At 37.1% G+C, this 19,611-nt stretch overlaps 1 protein-coding gene across 1 annotated transcript in view; it reads right to left on the bottom strand.

The window, feature by feature from the left end:
* The window catches only part of ATAD1 (ATPase family AAA domain containing 1), a 30,723-nt gene extending 11,533 nt beyond the window's left edge, over positions 1-19,190 (bottom strand). The window contains exons 1-6 of the mRNA XM_081104299.1: positions 19,046-19,190; positions 14,852-15,027; positions 8,883-8,981; positions 6,414-6,534; positions 4,786-4,986; positions 1,455-1,561 (exon numbers count right to left, since the gene is read on the bottom strand). Coding sequence (XP_080960425.1) covers positions 1,455-1,561; positions 4,786-4,986; positions 6,414-6,534; positions 8,883-8,981; positions 14,852-15,013 — 690 coding nt within the window. The 5' untranslated portion in view covers positions 15,014-15,027; positions 19,046-19,190. The remainder of the gene's footprint in view (positions 1-1,454; positions 1,562-4,785; positions 4,987-6,413; positions 6,535-8,882; positions 8,982-14,851; positions 15,028-19,045) is intronic.
* Positions 19,191-19,611: the final 421 nt, after the last annotated feature.

Below are 19,611 nucleotides of genomic sequence, written 5' to 3' on the forward strand. Positions count from 1 at the left end.
ACATGGATCAGCCGCCTCCTGCACACCCCCTATTGGGGATTAAGCCCGCAACCAAGGTATATGCCCTTGACCGGAATAGAACCTGGGATCATTCAGTCCGCAGGCCGATGCTCTATCCACTGAGCCAAACCAGTTCGGCTCAAGCAGCAAATTTTAAGGAGCAATTTTAGGGGTCAAAAACTGGTAGGGAACCTTTACACTTATCTTTATTTACTGTAAATGAACTAAAATAAAAAATGGAAATAGTAATTTTTTAGCATTTAAGCAACAAAATTAATGCACCTTTAGGTATTTAGTTAAGACTTTTAAAAATCTTTAAGACAAAATATCAAGATACATTTTTTATCATTTCACATTTAAAATAATCAGATCTAAATTTCTTCCTCAAAACTTTAGGTCAATGACTATCCTAAAAACACTATGGTCTTTTATGTCCCATGTATCTCAAGATGAAGAACATCATCAGTTAACTTGGATTTCTGGTAGTGGTGAGAGATTTAATTGTGTCATTCTACTATTTTTGTTTCATTTGCGGCCATATCAGACATAAAGGAAAGTTAGCTGGGGTACTGGATTCCATCCATAGTCAGAGAACAGACAATTTTAGAGAAAAGCTAACTGGTTCAGATCAAAGAAGAGTATGTCTAAAATTGTTATTTCAATTAATGTCAATTTTAACACCCTCAACACTAAAAAGGTTAAATAAAATGTTGCTGGAGTTAAATAAAAAAGTAACATCTTTATTTGTTCCCTCAAATAAAAATCTGTCATAAGGAAAACAGTAAGCACTATTAGCATGATAAGAAATCCTGGTTCTGAAAACTGTTTCAGTTATGTATATCAGAACCATATTGTGGAGCTCTGAATGAAGTGGCTCTGGAGTATAAAATTCATCCAATTATCGCTCTTTCCTTGGCTTTTGAAACTATCATATGATAGGATAGACTATCATATTAAGCTATTTCCTCTTACCTGGCCTAAACTACTCAATTATCTAAGTATTTTAAATTCTGTTGCTTAGGAAAATACTAGTTTTGGAAACCTGTAAACTACTCCCATTGAAGAGCTTTATCAGAACCAATTATTAATAAAAATCGTTTCTATTAATGTCACCTAAATTCACCTATTGTGCTTTCTTCTCTTTCTTTTGATTTATGGTAACATGGTGGATAAAGGAGGTTCTTTACCCCTCTGGCTACAAAACATACACAAATAATAAAGTATCTACAAAACTCAGAAAAATTAATCGACAAACTGCAAAAAAACTAAAGAAATTAAGCTGAGGCCAGTATGAAGACAGTGCATTAGGGAGGTAAGCAAGGGTAAAAACAGACCCAGAGCCACTAGTCACTTCCTCTTTCTTGGCATAATGATCCTAAAAATTCCAAGGAGAGGTTTCACCCGGGATTTTTCTCTTCAACACTACAAGTTTAAGGCACACATCTTTCAAATACCTGGCAACTGTGATCAGTATCCAATCCATCCCAGAGACTCATAAACTGAGCTTTCATCATGGCTGTAGCTTCATGGTCAGAACTTGAACGGTTTCGTAGAAAGGAGTCTAGAAGGAAAAGGTCCTTAATGTTAGAAATTAACAAATTATTTACTCTTTATAATCTTAAATCATTTAACCAAAAGCCAATAACTTCCTGAAAGATTACAAGAAAAAGGGTTACTATGCCTTTTCACACGTTATTCTGATATAACAATTTTGGCAAATTATTGGGCAAACTGAAAAACACACACACAATCAATTCACAAACTTCATTTCTTTCCTAAAAATACATTTATGCTAACGTATATAAAAGAAGTAAAGGATCTGGTACTGAGAGGCTAGAAAAAGATCAAGTAGTGTCTTGGAGGAAAATCTGTGTAGTTTGGCCCTAACTTTCCAGATTATCTGTATCCTTTGTGCTCTTAATTATGGGGTCACAACCTTTTCCTCACTTTCCCTGGTAATAAATAAAATGATATTAGAAAATGTCAAAACACTATTAGGTGGAAAAATGTAGGACAGAAAATGGTTTAAAACATACAAGCTAGCATACATGTAAAAAAGCAAACAAAATGCAAATAACTTTGGTTATTGCTCAGTGAAATACTTAAGAACAACTTTAATTTCCTGTTTTGAATTATTTTGTTTTACAAATTATCTATAATGAACATGAAATGCTTTTAAGAAGCGGGGAAGCATTTTCCTCTTAGAATGAAAAAACTAAAAGGTCATACATCCTAAGACAGTGAAAATAAATCCTGGATTTTCTTATACAGTTCCAATTTTGTACAATCTATCCATTGTTTGACTATGTATCAAACTAGCTCACCAAAAAAATAAAAAATAAAAAGACAAAGATAAAGAAAATCTAATCATTTAAAATTATTTATTTTTAAAGATAAATTAAGTTCAGCTGCCTACTTAACCACCACTGCGTAGTGCTTACAAGAGACACACTTAAATATAAGGGCTCAGAATAGTGAAAAGGATGGCAAAAGACATGTAAACACTATTTGAAAGGTTGGATAAAGTATTTTTATAAAAACTTAATACATATCTGATAAATGTTGCTAGAACATTTTTTATATACTAAAAAAAAAAATCTAGACACAAACCTTATACCTTTCACAAAAAATTAACTCAAAATGCATCACAGATCTAAATGTAAAACACAAAACTGTAAAGCCGGAATACAGGAGAAAATCCATACAGGGTATGATGATGAGTTTTTACAAACAACACCAAAAACAATCCATCAAAGAAAAAATAGTGGAGTTGGAGTCCACTAAAATTAAAAATCCTTCCTTGTGGAAGACATTGTTAGAGAAAAGCCAAAGCACAGACTAGGGAAAAGTATTTACGAAACATATATTTGACAAAGGATTTGTATCCAAAATATACAATGAACTCTTAAAATTCAACAACAGAAAACCCCAAAAAGATCTAAACAGATACCCACCTCACCTCTCCAGAGAAGATATACAGATGCAAATAAGCGTATGAAAAGATGCTCAATAACATGTCATTAGTGAATTGCAAATTAATATAACAATAAGACACCGCTACAAACTTATTAGAATAGCTAAAATAAAAAAAAACTTATAATAAAATCCAATAAACTGCTGAAGAAGATGCAGAAAACAGATTCCTTTTATTTATTGCTGATGAAACTGCAAAATGGTATAACCACTTTGGAAGATAGTTTACTAGTTTCTTACAAAGCTAAATATAGTTTTACCATAAGATCCAGCAATCATAATGAACATCAACAAGAATTACCAAAAAGCCCTAGCTGGTTAGAGCGTAACCTCTGGCCTGAAGGGTCCCAGGTTCGATTCCGGGCAAGGGCACATGCCCGGGTTGCAGGCTTGATCTTCAATGTTGGGTGTGCAGGAGGCAGCCGGTCAATGATTCTCTCTCATCACTGATGTTTCTATCTCTCTCTCCCTCTCCCATCCTCTCTGAAATCAATAAAAATATATTAAAAAAATTTCAAAACAAAAAAATCACCCAAAAAACCAACAATTTACAAGCAAGGAAATCCAAATGACTAATCAACATGTTAAAAGATGCCCGAGCCGAAACCGGTTTGGCTCAGTGGATAGAGCGTCGGCCTGCGGACTGAAGGGTCCCGGGTTTGATTCCGGTCAAGGGCATGTACCTGGATTGTGGGCACTTCCCCAGTGGGGGATGTGCAGGAGGCAGCTGATTGATGTTTCTCTCTCGTCGATGTTTCTGACTATCTCTCTCTCTTCCTCTCTGTAAAAAATCAATAAAATATATTAAAAAAAAAAAAATGCCCGAATTTAATACTAAGCTGGAAAACCCAAATTAAAACAATAATGAGATAATTTATACTATTTAAACTGGCAAAAAGTAATGATAATATCTGACAAAAAAAAATTTTAGGGAGTTTCTAGGGATACAAACTACACAATGAAAGTGAAAACAGCCGAAACTGGTTTGGCTCAGTGGATAGAGCGTCAGCCTGCAGACTGAAAGGTCCCAGGTTTGATTCCGGTCAAGGGCATGTACCTTGGTTGCGGGCACATCCCCAGTAGATGTGCAGGAGGCAGCTGATCGATGTCTCTCTCTCTCTCATCGATGTTTCTAACTCTCTATCTCTCTCCCTTCCTCTCTGTAAAATAATCAATAAAATATATTAAAAAAAAAAAAAGTGAAAACAGATATAACCACTCTGACGAACTGGTAGTCCTCATTCGGTTGAAGATGAACACAACACACAGTCTAATGGTTCAACTACTAGTTGATATCTACCCTGGACAAACATATGTGCTTAAGGAAACATGCAAATGGATGTCTACTGCATTCGGTTTGTAAGAGGGAAAACAGAAAAAGCTATCCAATAGGATAATGAACAGACTCATTCAGCAACACAGAAATTATGCAGAGCATATTAGGATGGTGGTTATCACTTTTGTTTTTAATAATTTGGCCTAAAAACTGTTAAAAACTCAACTTGGCCCAGCCGGCATGGCTCAGTGGTTGAGCATCACTTTGAACCAGGAGATCATGGTTCGATTCCAGTCAGGGTGCATGCTTGGGTTGTGGGCTCGATACCCAGTGGGGGGCGTGTAGAAGGCAGCCAATCACTGATTCTCTCTCATCATTGATGTTTCTATCTCTCTCTCCTTCTCCCTTCCTCTCTGAAATCAATAAAAATATATTAAAAAAACAAACAAAAAACGAAAACAAAACTCAATTTGGTCATCTAAATACCAACCTTAAATATGGCATTTTAAAATGCTCCAATAGAAAACATAGCATACCTATTTCATCTATAAAGATGATGGAAGGCTGTAGCTTTATGGCAAGAGAAAAAACAGCAGCAGCTAATTTCTGAGATTCTCCATACCACTTATCTGTCAGTGTTGAAGGCTGAAGGTTAATAAATCGACAGCCTGCTTCTTTGGCTGTAGCCTTGGCAATCAATGTTTTACCACAGCCTGGAGGCCCATAGAGAAGAACACCTGGAAATAAACATGTTTTTATTATTTCCTTTAAGAGAACAAGATACTTGCTTTAGTTTGTGATAATCAACATATTAATTCTAGCCACAGTATAATTTTTCCCAATATTCACTTGTTTTTATTCACATTTTTTAATAGTAGAAAAGGAAGAAGTCATATTCTATATTCAGTGTCAGTGATGACATGTATTTGGGATTATGGAATCTTGTGACTCCTCCCTTCAATAAAAATGTCCAGCCAGGTAACGTTCACTTTTTGACCTGGGTGATAATTACATAAGTGTTAGTGTTATAATTACCCATTCAACTATTTTATTCCCATTTCCTTATATATGTTAAATTTCACTAAGATTCATGTTTTCTCACCTGACATGTTATCAGTGACTCTAGCAATATTATTTAAAAGTGGCAGTTTTGGTTTTTTTGCCTACCAGTATGGCTCAGTAGTTGAGCATTGACCTATGAACCAGGAGGTTAAGGTTCGATTCCAGGTCAGGGCACATGCTCGGATTGCAGGCCCAATCCCCAGTAGGCATTACATTTAAGGATGCAGTTATAAGCCCCCTACTGGGGAATGGAGCCCGCAATGCGGGCATGTGAACTGACTAGGAATTGAACCATGACCTCCTGGTTCATAGGTTAACGCTCAACCACTGAGCCACGACACAGCTGGGCATCTTTCAATTCTTGAGTTCTAAGACTTTCAAAGTAATTACTAACTAAGGACAAGGAAACGTTTCCCTTAAAAATAATGTGTACTTAATAATTAAGTGGAAATAATTAAAAGGGAAAAAGTCACTAGAATTGTGAAACAACAAAAAGAAGTCTTATTGTACACTTGAAACCTATATAATCTTACTAACCAATGTTGCCCCAATAAATTTAATTTTTAAAAAAAAGTCTTATCTCGAAAACAAAACAAAAAAACCACACTGTGACTTTGGATTTTTTTTAACCTTGATTTTCCCAATTTCCATTTATTTGGACGTAATAAATAAGTTTGAAATAAAAGGATTATTTTGCAATGTTAACTTCATCTAAATTTGGAAAGCTAAAGAATGGGCAATTATATCAGAAACCTATCCCGATTCATCACTCTGAACCCAACCCTGGAGCAGCTAGAGAAGCTGCATCAGACCTACATAAAGGTGCTAAGGAAATTATCTGAGAAGCACAAAGGGAAGTATGGTATCCCAGAGCTCTAATCTTTAACTGTACTCTAGGAGAATGAGAGAACATCCCACTGAGAGAATAAATATGTTAAATACGGTAAGAAAAAAACACAAAAAGAATGAGCAATTATATGAAAACTGTTAGTTTACTGGATCTCAGCATTCTCTAGAAAATCTAACTTCAAATCCACCAGTTCTGTAATGACAAAGTTTCAGTGGTTCTAAGATTTTTAACACTGTAGCAAATATACTTTACCTTTCGGAGGCTGTAGAAGCCTAGAATTTTCAAACAAATGCTTCTTTTTGATAGGTAAGATGACAGTATCTTTCAAATCCGTAATGACATCATCTAAACCTGCTATATCACTCCAAGTAACCTGGTAAAAGGTAAGGTCAACATGAATTTTACAACTGATGTTTACTCACTGAAGTAAAAAAAATTCCACCAGCCCTAGCTGGTTTGGATCAGTGGATAGAATGTCGGCCTGCGAACCAAAGGGTCCCTGGTTCAATTCCAGTCAAGTGCACATGCCCAGGTTGCGGGCTCGATCCCCAGATGGGGGCATGCAGGAGGCAGCCAATCAATGATTCTTTCATCACTGATGTTTCTATCTCTATCTCCCTCAATAAAATCAATAAAAATATTTTTAAATATATATATATACATATACATATATATTTTTTTTTTATTGATTTCAGAGAGGAAGGGAGAGGGAGATAGAGATAGAAACATCAATGATGAGAGAGAATCATTGATCGGCTGCCTCTTACATGCCCCCCACTGGTGATTGAGCCCGCAACCCGGGCATGTGCCCTTGGCTGGAATCGAACCTGGGACCCTCCAGTCTGCAGGCTGACGGGCTAGCCACTGAGCCAAACCAGCCAGGGCAATAAAAATATATTTTTTTAAAAAATTACCCCCAAATAGCAACATTTATTCTGATAAGTATACATAAACAGTAAAAGATTAAAATTATATATTACTGAGAGTAAAGACATTTCATAGTAATAATGAAATTAAAGTACTATGACACTGCAAAAAGGAAACTTAATAGTCAACTACCTACCATTAAAAAAAGAAAAAAGTCCTAGGTCTGGCACTTAAAACTGCAAGGACTTTAAAAGCTGAATTCACCCAGCCGAGAAGATTGACAACCAGCTCAGTTAATTCAGCACTGTTGATCTGGAAGAGCTCACCAGAAGTGTATCTAATTCATATATGATGCTGTCAAGCATAATAGGAGTGAATTTTAGAAAAAAGGCCTATACCACCCAAATGGACTTCTGAATTTTATTAACCAAAAGTAAAATAGTATTAAAACTTATCTTTATAAATAGAAAATAGGGGACAAATACTTTCAAAATAGACACAGTTTGCCCAGCTGGCGTGGCGCAGTGGTTATCGACCTATGAACCAGGAGGTCACAGTTCGAATCCCAGTCAGGGCACATGCCTGGGTTGTGGGCTCGGTCCCCAGTGTGAGGTGTGCAGGAGGCAGCCGATCCATGATTCTCTCTCATCATTGATGTTTCTATCTCTCTCTCCCTCTCTCTCCCTCTCTGAAATATATTTTTAAAAAATAAAAAGAAAATAGACAGCTTGTGTATTTTAAAGCCTTCTGACGTGTTTTTTTTTTTTAATAAACTAACTGAAAGACGATTTCAAAAAAAAAAAAAATCAACCTAACTCAAATATAACTGAGTAGAGAGGCTGAATGCGGTGCCAGTCAGAAGCAATATTTACAACAAATTTACTTTCTTTAAAACTTAAAAAAAAGTACTATTTTAAATTTATAAATCAAATTCAAATAGAGGATTAATTCTGGGGGTATGTATGTCTTTGTGCACACAGATAATAACAGACATTGTAGATTTTTATTTTCTAGATTTGGGAATAGGATATCAGATTTCATTCTATTTATTTATACCTCTTATTACAAAATGTACTTAAACCTCTTCTTACAAAATATTCATATAAGATTTTTAGAATTTATGAATTACATTACTCTGGTCCTCAAAATAACCCTTTTTAAGTAGACAGAGCAGGTATTATACATGTATAATCCAGAACAATTCCCTGGGTTATACATGAGGGAACTTAGACTCAAAGAGGACTTAATTTGCCAAGGCCATGAATGGAAAAATAGGATTCAGAATCTTGTGTTGCCTACCATACTTCATTATAAAAATCTAAGTTTAAATTCCAAATCAAATATCCACATGACTTAAAGCAATATATTTTATATGCCACAAAGGTAAATATAAACAAGCACAAATTTAACTCAACAAATGTGCACAAAAATAAGTTAATAAAGCAGGACTGAAATTATTATCCTTATGCTTGCAAGGCAGGCCCTTGGCTGGAGTATGGGAACTTAGGTTTTAAGAGTGTTCCCATAACTCCCTGATAAGAACAGTTCACTGTGCCTAAACTATTTGTGCAAACAGTTTGGTTTGTGGCAAATACCTATTTTCCTTCAGAACTTTGGTATACGTGAGAAAAACAAAGTCTACACAACCAGTACCGATTAAAACCCTGGGCATGAAGTCTCTAGCCTTGTATCCTTTGGGCTGTAATAAGCCATGTCTGTGGGGACCACTATGCTGAATGCTGTGATTCCTCCTACAGAATCATCAGTCCTGGTTATGGCCTTTGGGACCACTGACACAAAATTCTAGACCCCCCCCCCCAAAAAAAAATATTAAATAAGATTAAAGGTACATACATGCATGTTAAGAGGGTCTACAAGATGAGCAGCAATACTCATTTCATATTCTGAAAGCTTCACATTTTTCACACCAATTTGCTTCATTAACTTCTCCGCCTAGGGGGGAAGGGAACAAGCAACCTTCTTTAGTTTGATATTTAGATATGGGCACTTCAAAAGAGGCATCTGTGAAATATAAAAAGCAATGAATAGATACACAAGAATTTTCCAGGAATATTCTAGGCCCCTTGACTTCATCCTTGCCCATTGTAAGTCCTTAGGTAAAGAAAAATTTGAGGGTCTACTCTACAGAAACAAGAGCAATTTAAACCAGCTCGTGAAAAATGAGGGGAAATGAGAAAATAGGGTACATAACTAAAGAGATAAATACAGGGCCTCACACTGCTGCAATGATATCTCTTTCCTAGTAGGATGATCATGACAGGTACAGACGAAACCTCAAGATGAAAGACTGAGGAATTAAAGATATCAAGAAAGAGACAACTGGAATTTATTTAAATTAACAGAGTATCTGAAAACAGGTGCCTAACTTCCTTCAAATTACTCAGGTATCTACAATAGGTGTTCATACCTATCTAATTTCAAATTGTTCTGAGATGCTCTCCCATAAAGTCAATTCCTGATGCTAGGCAACCAGATAAACATTTACTGAGTGTGCCAAATATTATGTCAAAATACCATAAATAGATTAACTCATTGAATCTTCAGAGTGAGCCTATGGACTAGACACAATTTTTCCCTATAATGGAAAAAGAAACCGAAATTTAGCTCAGACTAAGTAATTGCCTTAGGTTAAAGTGAGCCAATGAAAGAGGCAATATTCAAATCCTGGCAGTCCAACACTAGAGCCCATACTCTAACCCCCAAACATATTACCTTGGTTTCCCCAATTATATAAAAGTTTGTGATCACTAAGGAGTCTTAAATAATCTATAAATAACATTCAAATTTCAAATAAGTTAGCATTTTTAGAAATGAAGGTGCTCTGCTAAGTCATGAATTTACCTAAATTTTTGTTACATTTTCCTAAAATACTTGTGATTATATTAAATCTTGCTGTTTGTCAGGGGTATCGCTGCTCTACAAGGAAATTCAAATCACACAGCATTCTAGTTATAGAGTGGTTAAAGGATTAGTATAAATTTGTGTTGATCATGTCCTAGTAATAGCTTTTAAAAGTGCTATGAACCACATCATTATTCCTATTTAGTATCCCCCTGTAAAATTACTCAATGGATAAAGCTGCCTTTCCCAGATCCCTTTTACCTCTTTCTTATAAATATCTTCTCTTTCACTGCCTTTAAATCTTTTATGTGTCAGCTATGAAAGGTATCCTATTGTGCTATCTATAACAATATTAGCTTAACTCTTCCTTTTCATTATGATTCTATAAATGTAAAGCCATCCCACATGTGTTCTTTTTTAGGCCATGCTCTAAAATAGTTGGTTCTCGGGGGTGGGGGGGGGGGGGTGATTTTGCATCCAAAAGGACATTTGGCAAAGTTTTGGGTTGTGACAAATTGAAGGGAAGGGTGCTACTGGTATCCAGTCAGCACAGATGGGGATGCTGCTAAACATTTCAGAAGGCACAGGATAGCCTGTCTTCTGGTCATTACTACCGAGTTGGGAAACCTGCCTTTTTCTCCATTAAAGTCACATTCTGCTCTTTACATTCCTTTTGTCACCCTCTTACTCTATTTAAAATTTCACTCCAGGCCAAAATTAACTCTCGCTTCAAATAATAACAACCTTTATTATATCTGAGATTTTTCTTAAAAAAAGAAAATTATCAACTATGTTTTTTACCCTATGGTGATAGAAATTGTTCTAGTCAAGTTTCCCTAGAATCTTCTCCCAACAACAGCAGTCTCATTTAGCAATGTGTTCAGGTTGCATTAATTACACTGACCAAAAAAAAGAAATTAATGTTTATTGAGCATCTATGACATGCCTGGCACTGTGCTGGGTACTTTATAATTAACCCTTTAACCACCCTGAGAACAGCTATTATTCTCATTTCTCAGATGAGGAACTCAAGGGTCAAAGAAGTTAGAAGAGCTGCCAAAACTACAGCTAGAAATTGGCATTTCCAGAGCTCAAACCCGAATTTTTCAAAGTTTATATTCAGCTGAAACACTAATAGTTGTCATTTGGGAGAGCAGATCAGTTAAAACAACTATAAATGAAAAGAAAACACCCCAAAACACAATACCACCTCCAAACTCTGTTCCAGGAATAAGTTATTAATTGTCTAGCTTTGACACATTTAACTTAGTCTTTATGTCTAAAATGTTTTAACTAGAAAAACAAAATTATGATTAAATTACTCTAGAAAAAGCTTATGTTCATGTGTTGGTTTATCATTTACAGCTTAATGACAATTACATTTCCTAGGCACCAACATTTATTTGGATTTAAGTGGGTCTCTCCAAGCAGTTGTTGTCTCTATGGACCGAAAATGGTTAACTGGCTTATGAAAGGAGTCAGAGGTAGGGGGGAAGCTTACATTTTACTGTATGTTCATCTTTTTTACTGTTTCATAGTATTTTTTATCCTTTCATGCTTTTCTTTTTTTTCCCCTCCCTCCATGTGAAGTATGATTTTAAAAATTAAGAAGTGGGGTAGGAAATAGTAAACTAATATTTTTGCCCTAAACGGGGCAAGAGGAAATGGAGAAAAGGAGAACACTCATTTCATTCAGGTTCTGAAAGATCACTAAAGTTGTTTGTTCTTTTGGAAGAATAATTTTAGAAAGAGATGGCATTACCAAATAAAGAATAAAAAAGAGAGATGAAGTAATTAAATGTAGGTTAAAAACCTTTTACTGGCCTAGCTGGCTTGGCTCAGTGGACAGAGCGTCGGACTGCAGACTACAGGGTCCCAGATTCGATTCCAGTCAAGGGCACATGCCCTGGTTGCAGGCTTGATCCCCAGTAGGGGGTGTGCAGGAGGCAGCCAATCAGTGATTCTCTCTCATCATTGATGTTTCTATCTCTCCCTCTCTCTTCCTCTCTGAAATAAAAATATATTTAGAAAAAAAATACACCTTTTACTGAGGTCACGGCTAAAGTACATACTCCAATTTAAGTGTAGAAAGAGGAAATCACTGGTACAGAGCTTTTAAAAATGTACTTAATTAGAAAATAGCAAAGAATTTGAGTAATTATCTTTATATATTAGGTGCAAGCTCTTACCACCAACATACATTAAAATTCTAGAAAATATACTTTTCTAGATATGTGAAGACCATCATCTTAGGGAAAGTGCACTTACATCTCTTTCTTCTGATTTTACCATATATATTCTGAAAGTTATTGGGTCAAATGTCATCTTCCCATAAACTTGCCCTATCTACCAGTTTCTAAACCTCTATAAAGATATTATGAGTCACCCAGCCAGTGTGGCTCAGTGGATGAGCATCGACCTATGAACCTGGGGGGGGGGGGGGGTTTGGAGGGGGTCACGGTTCATTTCCTTGTTAGGGCATTTGCCCAGGTTATGAGATTGATCTCAAGTGTGGGGCTTGCAAGAGGCAGCTGATCAATGATTCACATCATCATTGATGTTTCTATCTCTCTCTCCCTCTCCCTTCCTCTCTGAATTCAATAAAAATTAGAGTATTGAGGGCATGTGCTAGGGGTGGGGGCGGCCGGGGAGAGGTCAATGGGGGAAAAAGGAGACTTATGTAATACTTTAAACAATAAAGAATTTAAATTTTAAAAAAAATTAGAGCGTTATCCCAATATGCGAAAGTTGCAGGTTGGATCCCCAGGTCAGGGCACATACAAGCAGCAACCAATGAATGCATAAATAAGTGGAACAACAAATTGATGTTTCTCTCTCTCTCCAAAATCAATAAATAAAAATTTTTAAAAAGATATTATGAGTCTTTGAGGACACCAGAGAAATCTTGATTTGTAAGATGTCTTTTTTCTTTTCCCATATTATCACAAAGTCCTTCCAACATTCATTATTATTCTTTTTGCGCATTACATTCCTTTTCTCACCCCCTTACTCTATCTTGGTCTTTGCCAGTACTATTTCCATATCATCCACCGACTCGAAAGTTTTTAATGGTTTACCACCACCTATACAGAAGACTCCAACTGGTCAATAGCATATTTCAGTAGCCAGGGAGGTAAGGCAGAAAAAAAGAAAGGGTAACAGAGAACTATAGCTCCTGGCCAAACAGAAAGCACGCCTCCTTCTTAATTGATGAACTTCTAAACTGCTGTGGCATTTATCAGCCTCTGTTCACCCAACAAAATATTAAAAAGACTGAGTAAAAAAAAAGTAGAGCTCTGTTCTCTAACTTTATACTCAAGAGTCCTTCATCATTTAGTCCCTCAATTTTCCCACCAAATTCTACTAGTTAGTTGCATAAACACTCTATTCCAACCCATGTAGTCTATTTACTGTTTCTTTAACAGGTGCTGTTATTCCTACCCCCATCATGATTCTGTTCATGATTTTCTACTTAAAACTGTCCTTGCCTATTCAAGGCCAAGATCTTTCATGAAGTCATCCTCAATTGCCTCAATCATCAGTGAACACTTTCTGTGAATGCCATAGTTTCTGTCTTCACTACTCAGTAGGAAATGAGAATAATCTACTTATGATTATAATTTACATTGTCATGAAAAAGTCTTTTCTCCCTACCATGGCACTATGATGACAAATACGGTATTAGATACTTCACGTACTTGATATTTTGACCAATACTATGTAGGCAGCTTTCAATAAAGGCTTAATGTGTTCATGTATTACTTAAGTATCTATATTTGGTTTTCTACATGTCTTCCACATGTGTATCTATCCCAGCACTCTTAGAAACCAAGAAAATGACAAAATTGTGTTTAAAGTCACATTCTGCTCTTTAAAAATTTTTAAATAACATGACGTTATCAATAATTTGACCTCAGACTTAAGTTGACTTTCATGATTCAGGTGGTAGGAGGGGGACTGCACTTAGGTTGACATGTGGGTACATGTGGGCATATACAAATTCTTTTTTTTAAATCCACACTAGTCAGACTTCCTAGAGAGCTATGAGTTGACTGATGTAATCTAGACATTGAGTCAATTAGTTTATAATCATATTCGAGGAACAAACTCACAAGTGTCCCAATTGCTTTTCAGACATATACCATAAGCAGTAATTATAAAAGTACTCTTTTCATTGATTTAAGAGCTATGCATAGCACTGTAAAACAGTCATTTCTTTATATCCCAATTTCTCACACGAGCCTACAGCATTTGAAAGAACAAGATTTATTCATCTTTTATCCCTGGCATTTGCTAGGAGCTCAATAAAGATTTACTGAATGCAATAGGGTCAGAATTCACAGAAGAAATCTAAAACTCCATGAATAAAACATCTTGCCCTCAAGCAGCAAGAAAAATTTGATAGACTCCTTAAAGGCTTTGTTTTTTTAAAGAAAAACAGGAACCAAAACAAATATATCATCCTAATGAGAAAAGGACCACAAGAGGCAATAGGTGAAAAATAAAGTTACAACTTATATTAACATTTTTAAAGCAATTCCTTAATTAGAAATTAGTGTAGTTTGTAAATTTATGACTGAATACTTGTCAGTATTTTCCACATTTCAAATGTCAAACAAAGCAAAATGTACATCTTATTAAAGATAAATTTTGTTTAATCTGTTAAAAAATTTTACCTAGATTCCTTCAGAAACAAATAGCTGACAAAAAATAATCGAATGAGAATGTTCAGAACCAAATGCTACAATATTTTTATTCATCATTTTCTATTCTAAAGTTGCTTATATATCAAAAAGTATTTGAGAAGCAATTATTTTTAGGAATAATGAAATATGACAAAAACATTTTAATGTAAATCTTACAGAATTTCTCATTAACTTATAATTCTACTACATCCTTAGTTTTATGGAAAAATATTTGCTAACTACTAGAAAAATGATCCTCAAGTATTTTATTCATACCTGTTTCTGAGCTTCTACTTTTTGCTTTCTGGTTGGATCAATTGCATCTACCATCCATTTGATTGTAAAGTATGTTACTGCACCAAATATTGTCAAACGGAAAATTAACCCAACAACTTCATTCCGACTCAAGGGACGAGAAAAGGCTTCAGCATGTACCATCTTGACAGTTAACCCTTAAAAAACAAACAGAAATGTCACTAAGTAATAACTAGTCATAAAAATTGGGAGGCTGGTAAGAACCTTATATTAAGCAACAAGATCTGCTAGTCAAATTCAACATTACCTACCTTTAAAAAGTGTTTTATTTTGAGGAGAAATGAATTTTTAAGTGTTAGGTAAACAAACACATTTTAAGCTCCCCTTGGTAACTGAAGGGACAAATTAGAAACAGGTTAATTTACTAGAGTTTTTAATGAACTTCCCTAAAAGCTCATATAATTTGAGTAGAGAATAATTCTATTTGAAAAATACAAAACATTTTAAGGTATTTATATACTCTTCAAACAGCTTTAAAATAACTACAATTTCAGAGTCTAGAAAAATAATGACTCTAACACTAATCTAACCGAAGAAAGGTAGCCCAACAATGAGATACTTTACTAATGTGATGGTAAGAATTTCTTCTATTAAGTGTAATGTAAACCAGGTAATTTTTGAGTAAAATTCAAATTGTGAACTCACTACTTCCTAATATTTACTTTTAAAGGTCCTCAAGGCCTGCTTAAATTTAAACATGCCATTTCCTTAATAAGTTTCATTTTTTTGAGCTATATATACTATTGTTTCCTACAACCCAGCTAAAACTGAAGCAACAGAATCTTCAAGTATTTTTGAACCACAAAAATACAGTCCACACCCAAGAGAGAGAGGGGTAAAAAAAGGCAATGAGCCTATTTTTACATATATCTCTGAACAGCTACATCAGTCATAGCTAGGCTTACAGAAGGCACGCACACCCCTGTCCAAGGCAATGCCTACCCAGAATAACAAACTTATTAGGGACAATGTGACTATCACATTTTGGGAGATGGGATCTCAGCTTCAAATAACACGTAATACTCTCACTAGAGGCCCCGGTGCACAAAATTTGTGCACGGGAGTGGGGGGGGGGGGATCCCCCTCAGCCCAGCCTGCATCCTCTCCAATCCGGGACCCCGCAGGGATGGGGCCTAAACCGGCAGTCGGACATCCCTCTTGCAATCCAGGACCATTGGCTCCTAACTGCTCACCTGCCTGTCAGCCTGATCGCCCCTAACTGCTCTGCCTACCTGCCTGATCACCCCTAAATGCCTCTGCCTCAGCCCCCGCCACTGTGACTTTGTCCAAAAGGACGTCTGGAAGGTCATTTGGCAGCCCAGTCTAATTAGCATATTATGCTTTTATTAGTATAGAAAGCACAAAAATGTGTTGAGTGCTATATGACCAGGGGAAAAAAACAAAAAAGAGAATATATATTTTGCACTCATGTGAAAGGGAAGAAATCAGGATTTGTACAAATGGCTCAGCAACAGGTAAAAATTAGGTACTGCAGGTCATTCCAGCTCTAAAAATTATTTCTCTTCTCACTATTACTACTCAATTAAAGATCCTCTTCATGTCCCTCCCTCTAAAATAGTGCCCACAATTTTGAAATTCCTTTTAGATACCTCCCCTCCATTCAAGAGTATATACACCCCTCCCTAATAAAAAGACCTCAAATCTTTCCCTTTATTTACAGGAATCCCAACTATTAAAGACTATTCTAATCTAGCCCCAAGAGAGTAACTTAAGCATTTTACTTCTCACCACTTCTTAGTAGGAATTCTCAATAGTTGGTGTCACTAGGATCAGAAAATGCCTTAAGTATTATCCCTCTAGCCCAGTGGTCAGCAAACTCATTAGTCAACAGAGCCAAATATCAGCAGTACAACGATTGAAACTTCTTTTGAGAGGCAAATTTTTTAAACTTAAACTATATAGGTAGGTACACTGTTATTAACTTAATTAGGGTACTCCTAAGGCTTAGGAAGAGCCACACTTAAGGGGCCAAAAAGTCGCATGTGGCTCTCGAGCTGCAGTTTGCCGACCACGGCCCTAGCCTATCTGCCCTGGATGGGCCATTTCTCCCCATTCATCTGGGATTAGTCAAATTCTATCCAAATTTTAAAAGCTTCACATGCTCCATGAAGGCTTTCAGATCACACTAATCCTCTATATTATTCATTTGGTTGTATTATTTAACTTATGTGATATTGAGTCTGCTCAACTAGAGTTTAAATCCTTATAAACAAGATTTATATTTTACCCATTTTTATAACTGTCACATACAAAAAAAGAGGCTATTCAATAATTATTTAACAAATAAATTGCAACTGCAGAAAACCTCCCATTCAATCATTCCAACACAATTGCTGCCCAATTTCTTAACGGCTTCAAAGAAAAGTCAAAGATTCCATTGACTTTACTTCTCCATTACTAGAAGCCATTCACTTTACAATATGACATTATTTCATTTAAACTTACTAAAAAATTGAAAGCCTTCATTGTGGGGGAAGAAACTGGGGCCTAGATGTGCTAAATGATTTATTTAATTCATAGCATAAAGCACTTATTAAATGTATATAATGCCTACTATATACTGGACATACAATAATGGCTAAGATACAATTACTTTACACAAGGAACGTGCAGTCTTATTAATTGTTGTTTTTTTAATGGAGCTAGGGAGAAGCCACCTAATTAAATGTCTCCTCTTATAATAAATCAAAGTGTGCTTTCTTCCATCAGCATAAATTTCTATAAATAGGTTAAGAATATTCCACTTCTTACAGGATGTGAAAATTTGACTTCTTTAGCCTTTATTCCAACAGAGTAAATTTGAAAATGCAGTTGGATAGAATATGTAGTATCATTATGAGGGACACTATTCATTGACGAAAATAAACCGGTAGGCAAAATAAGGGTTTTAACTTAACAATTTTTGAAAACTAGAGATGTTTGAATAAAAGGTTTTCATTTATTTAAAGTTTGCTTTAGTAGTGAAAAAACTGCCATCTCCTGGATGTTCACTGAACTACATGAATAACTACAGTTGTTACCAGTACATCCCAGTCAAGATAGTAACAATTTTAATCCTATAAAAAATAGTAAGATGCAAGACCTCTGTTAACTACATTATTTCCTATAATTAAATCATTAGCTGTAATACAGTAGTCCAGACCTACGGTCATTTCTAAAATAGTACTCCATCTTTTAAAATGACCTCAAAATCCTGAAATGAAACTGAAACTTCTACTTGTAGGTTGTAACTGTATATACTTTATTGCACACTTATCTATCATTCAGATGACATTGATATGCCTGCAATGTAAGGTCGTTACAGTAACACCACCATTACAGCACAATTTGCAATGAAAGCTGCATATGCATACGGCAGTAGGGAATGTCTTTCAACATTTTATAAAACATTGGGATCAAGGACATGACACACATTTATGTACCTAAACCTAGATGATGCGCTGTACAACTAAGAAATACCGCAAAACACTGTAACGCTGTTATTTGCTGGGGAAACATGACACCAGACAGTTGTTCATTTCAAAGAGTTCTCCATTTCAGGGCAGAAAACTCTGAAATCGCACTACCCTGTCAATGACCAGTGTACTGACAGGTTAGGGACTGAGTCTAGTATTCACCCTGTAGTATTTCTCTCCTGATTCGGGGCAGTGTTTTTACAAAGTTTTTCTCAACCCCAAAGTCCCAGTTTCGCAGACATCAAGGTCCAATGAACACGAGGCTACGTCTGTCAATGAAAGACTGCCAACCTTCACATAAAGGACAGGTTATAATTAACATCATCCTCCGCGAAAGTGTGCCCCGGCCGTAAGGATCACCTCCGCTTCTGCACTAGGTGGGATCCGTGCCACTGCAACAATCAGACCCCGTTCACTCGGGCCGCCTTGGCGAAGACCCCGGTTCTGAGGTCGCCCGGGACGACCCCAAGGCAAAGCAGCGACCCCGATGCCTTGCAGATTCCCTGCAGGAAACGGCATAACTCTCGGGAACAGTTCTCGCCGAGACCCGCGGGCCTAGGCCGGGCGGGAAGCCAAGGCGAGGCCGGGGACGCCCTTGGAGGTGAATCCGCTGGAGACCCAGGGTTGGGGGAGCCTAGGGGGCGACATGGAGGTGGGACAGGGAGGAAGGAGAGCTGACCTTTCTCGTAGGGCTTCCCAGCTCCGAGCCGGTCCTTGATGGTGCTCACTGGGATCCCGCGCCCGCACCACGAGGCCCCGCCGGAACCCGCTACTCCCTCCCGTGCAAAAACACCGGCAGCAGGAGTCCTCAGCTAGTGTCACCCGGGAAGGAAACGCCGCCTGGCAGAGAACACTTCCGGCAGGACGCGGCCCGCCCCCTCGCGCCGAGCATGCGCAGTCCGGGCTGTCAGCCGGGAGGGACGCGCTTCCGGGTTTTAGGCATGGTAGGCGGCTCGGACCGCAGCGAGGTCGCGCCGACGCTGCTTAACCTGCTAACTGCCGGCCAGGGGCTTTCCGCGAAGCCGGTGTGTCTGCCAAGGCGCTGCGTTTAGCCACTGAGTCTCGGATGTGGAACTGGGGAAGGTGCTGGTCCCAGAAAGACCTTCCCCGGCTCGCGGGCTCCGGGCGCAGCACAGAGAATTAGGGGAGCCTTCTTGAGCGGGCAAAGAAATGCTCCGTGTCATCCTCTAAGAAGTTCTCCCCTGAGTCCTGCTGAACGCCAACTCCCGCCCTTCTCTCCCCTCA

The sequence above is a fragment of the Myotis nattereri genome (genome assembly GCF_964212035.1).
Source record: "Myotis nattereri genome assembly, chromosome: 13".
In the NCBI taxonomy this organism is placed as follows: Eukaryota; Metazoa; Chordata; class Mammalia; order Chiroptera; family Vespertilionidae; genus Myotis; species Myotis nattereri.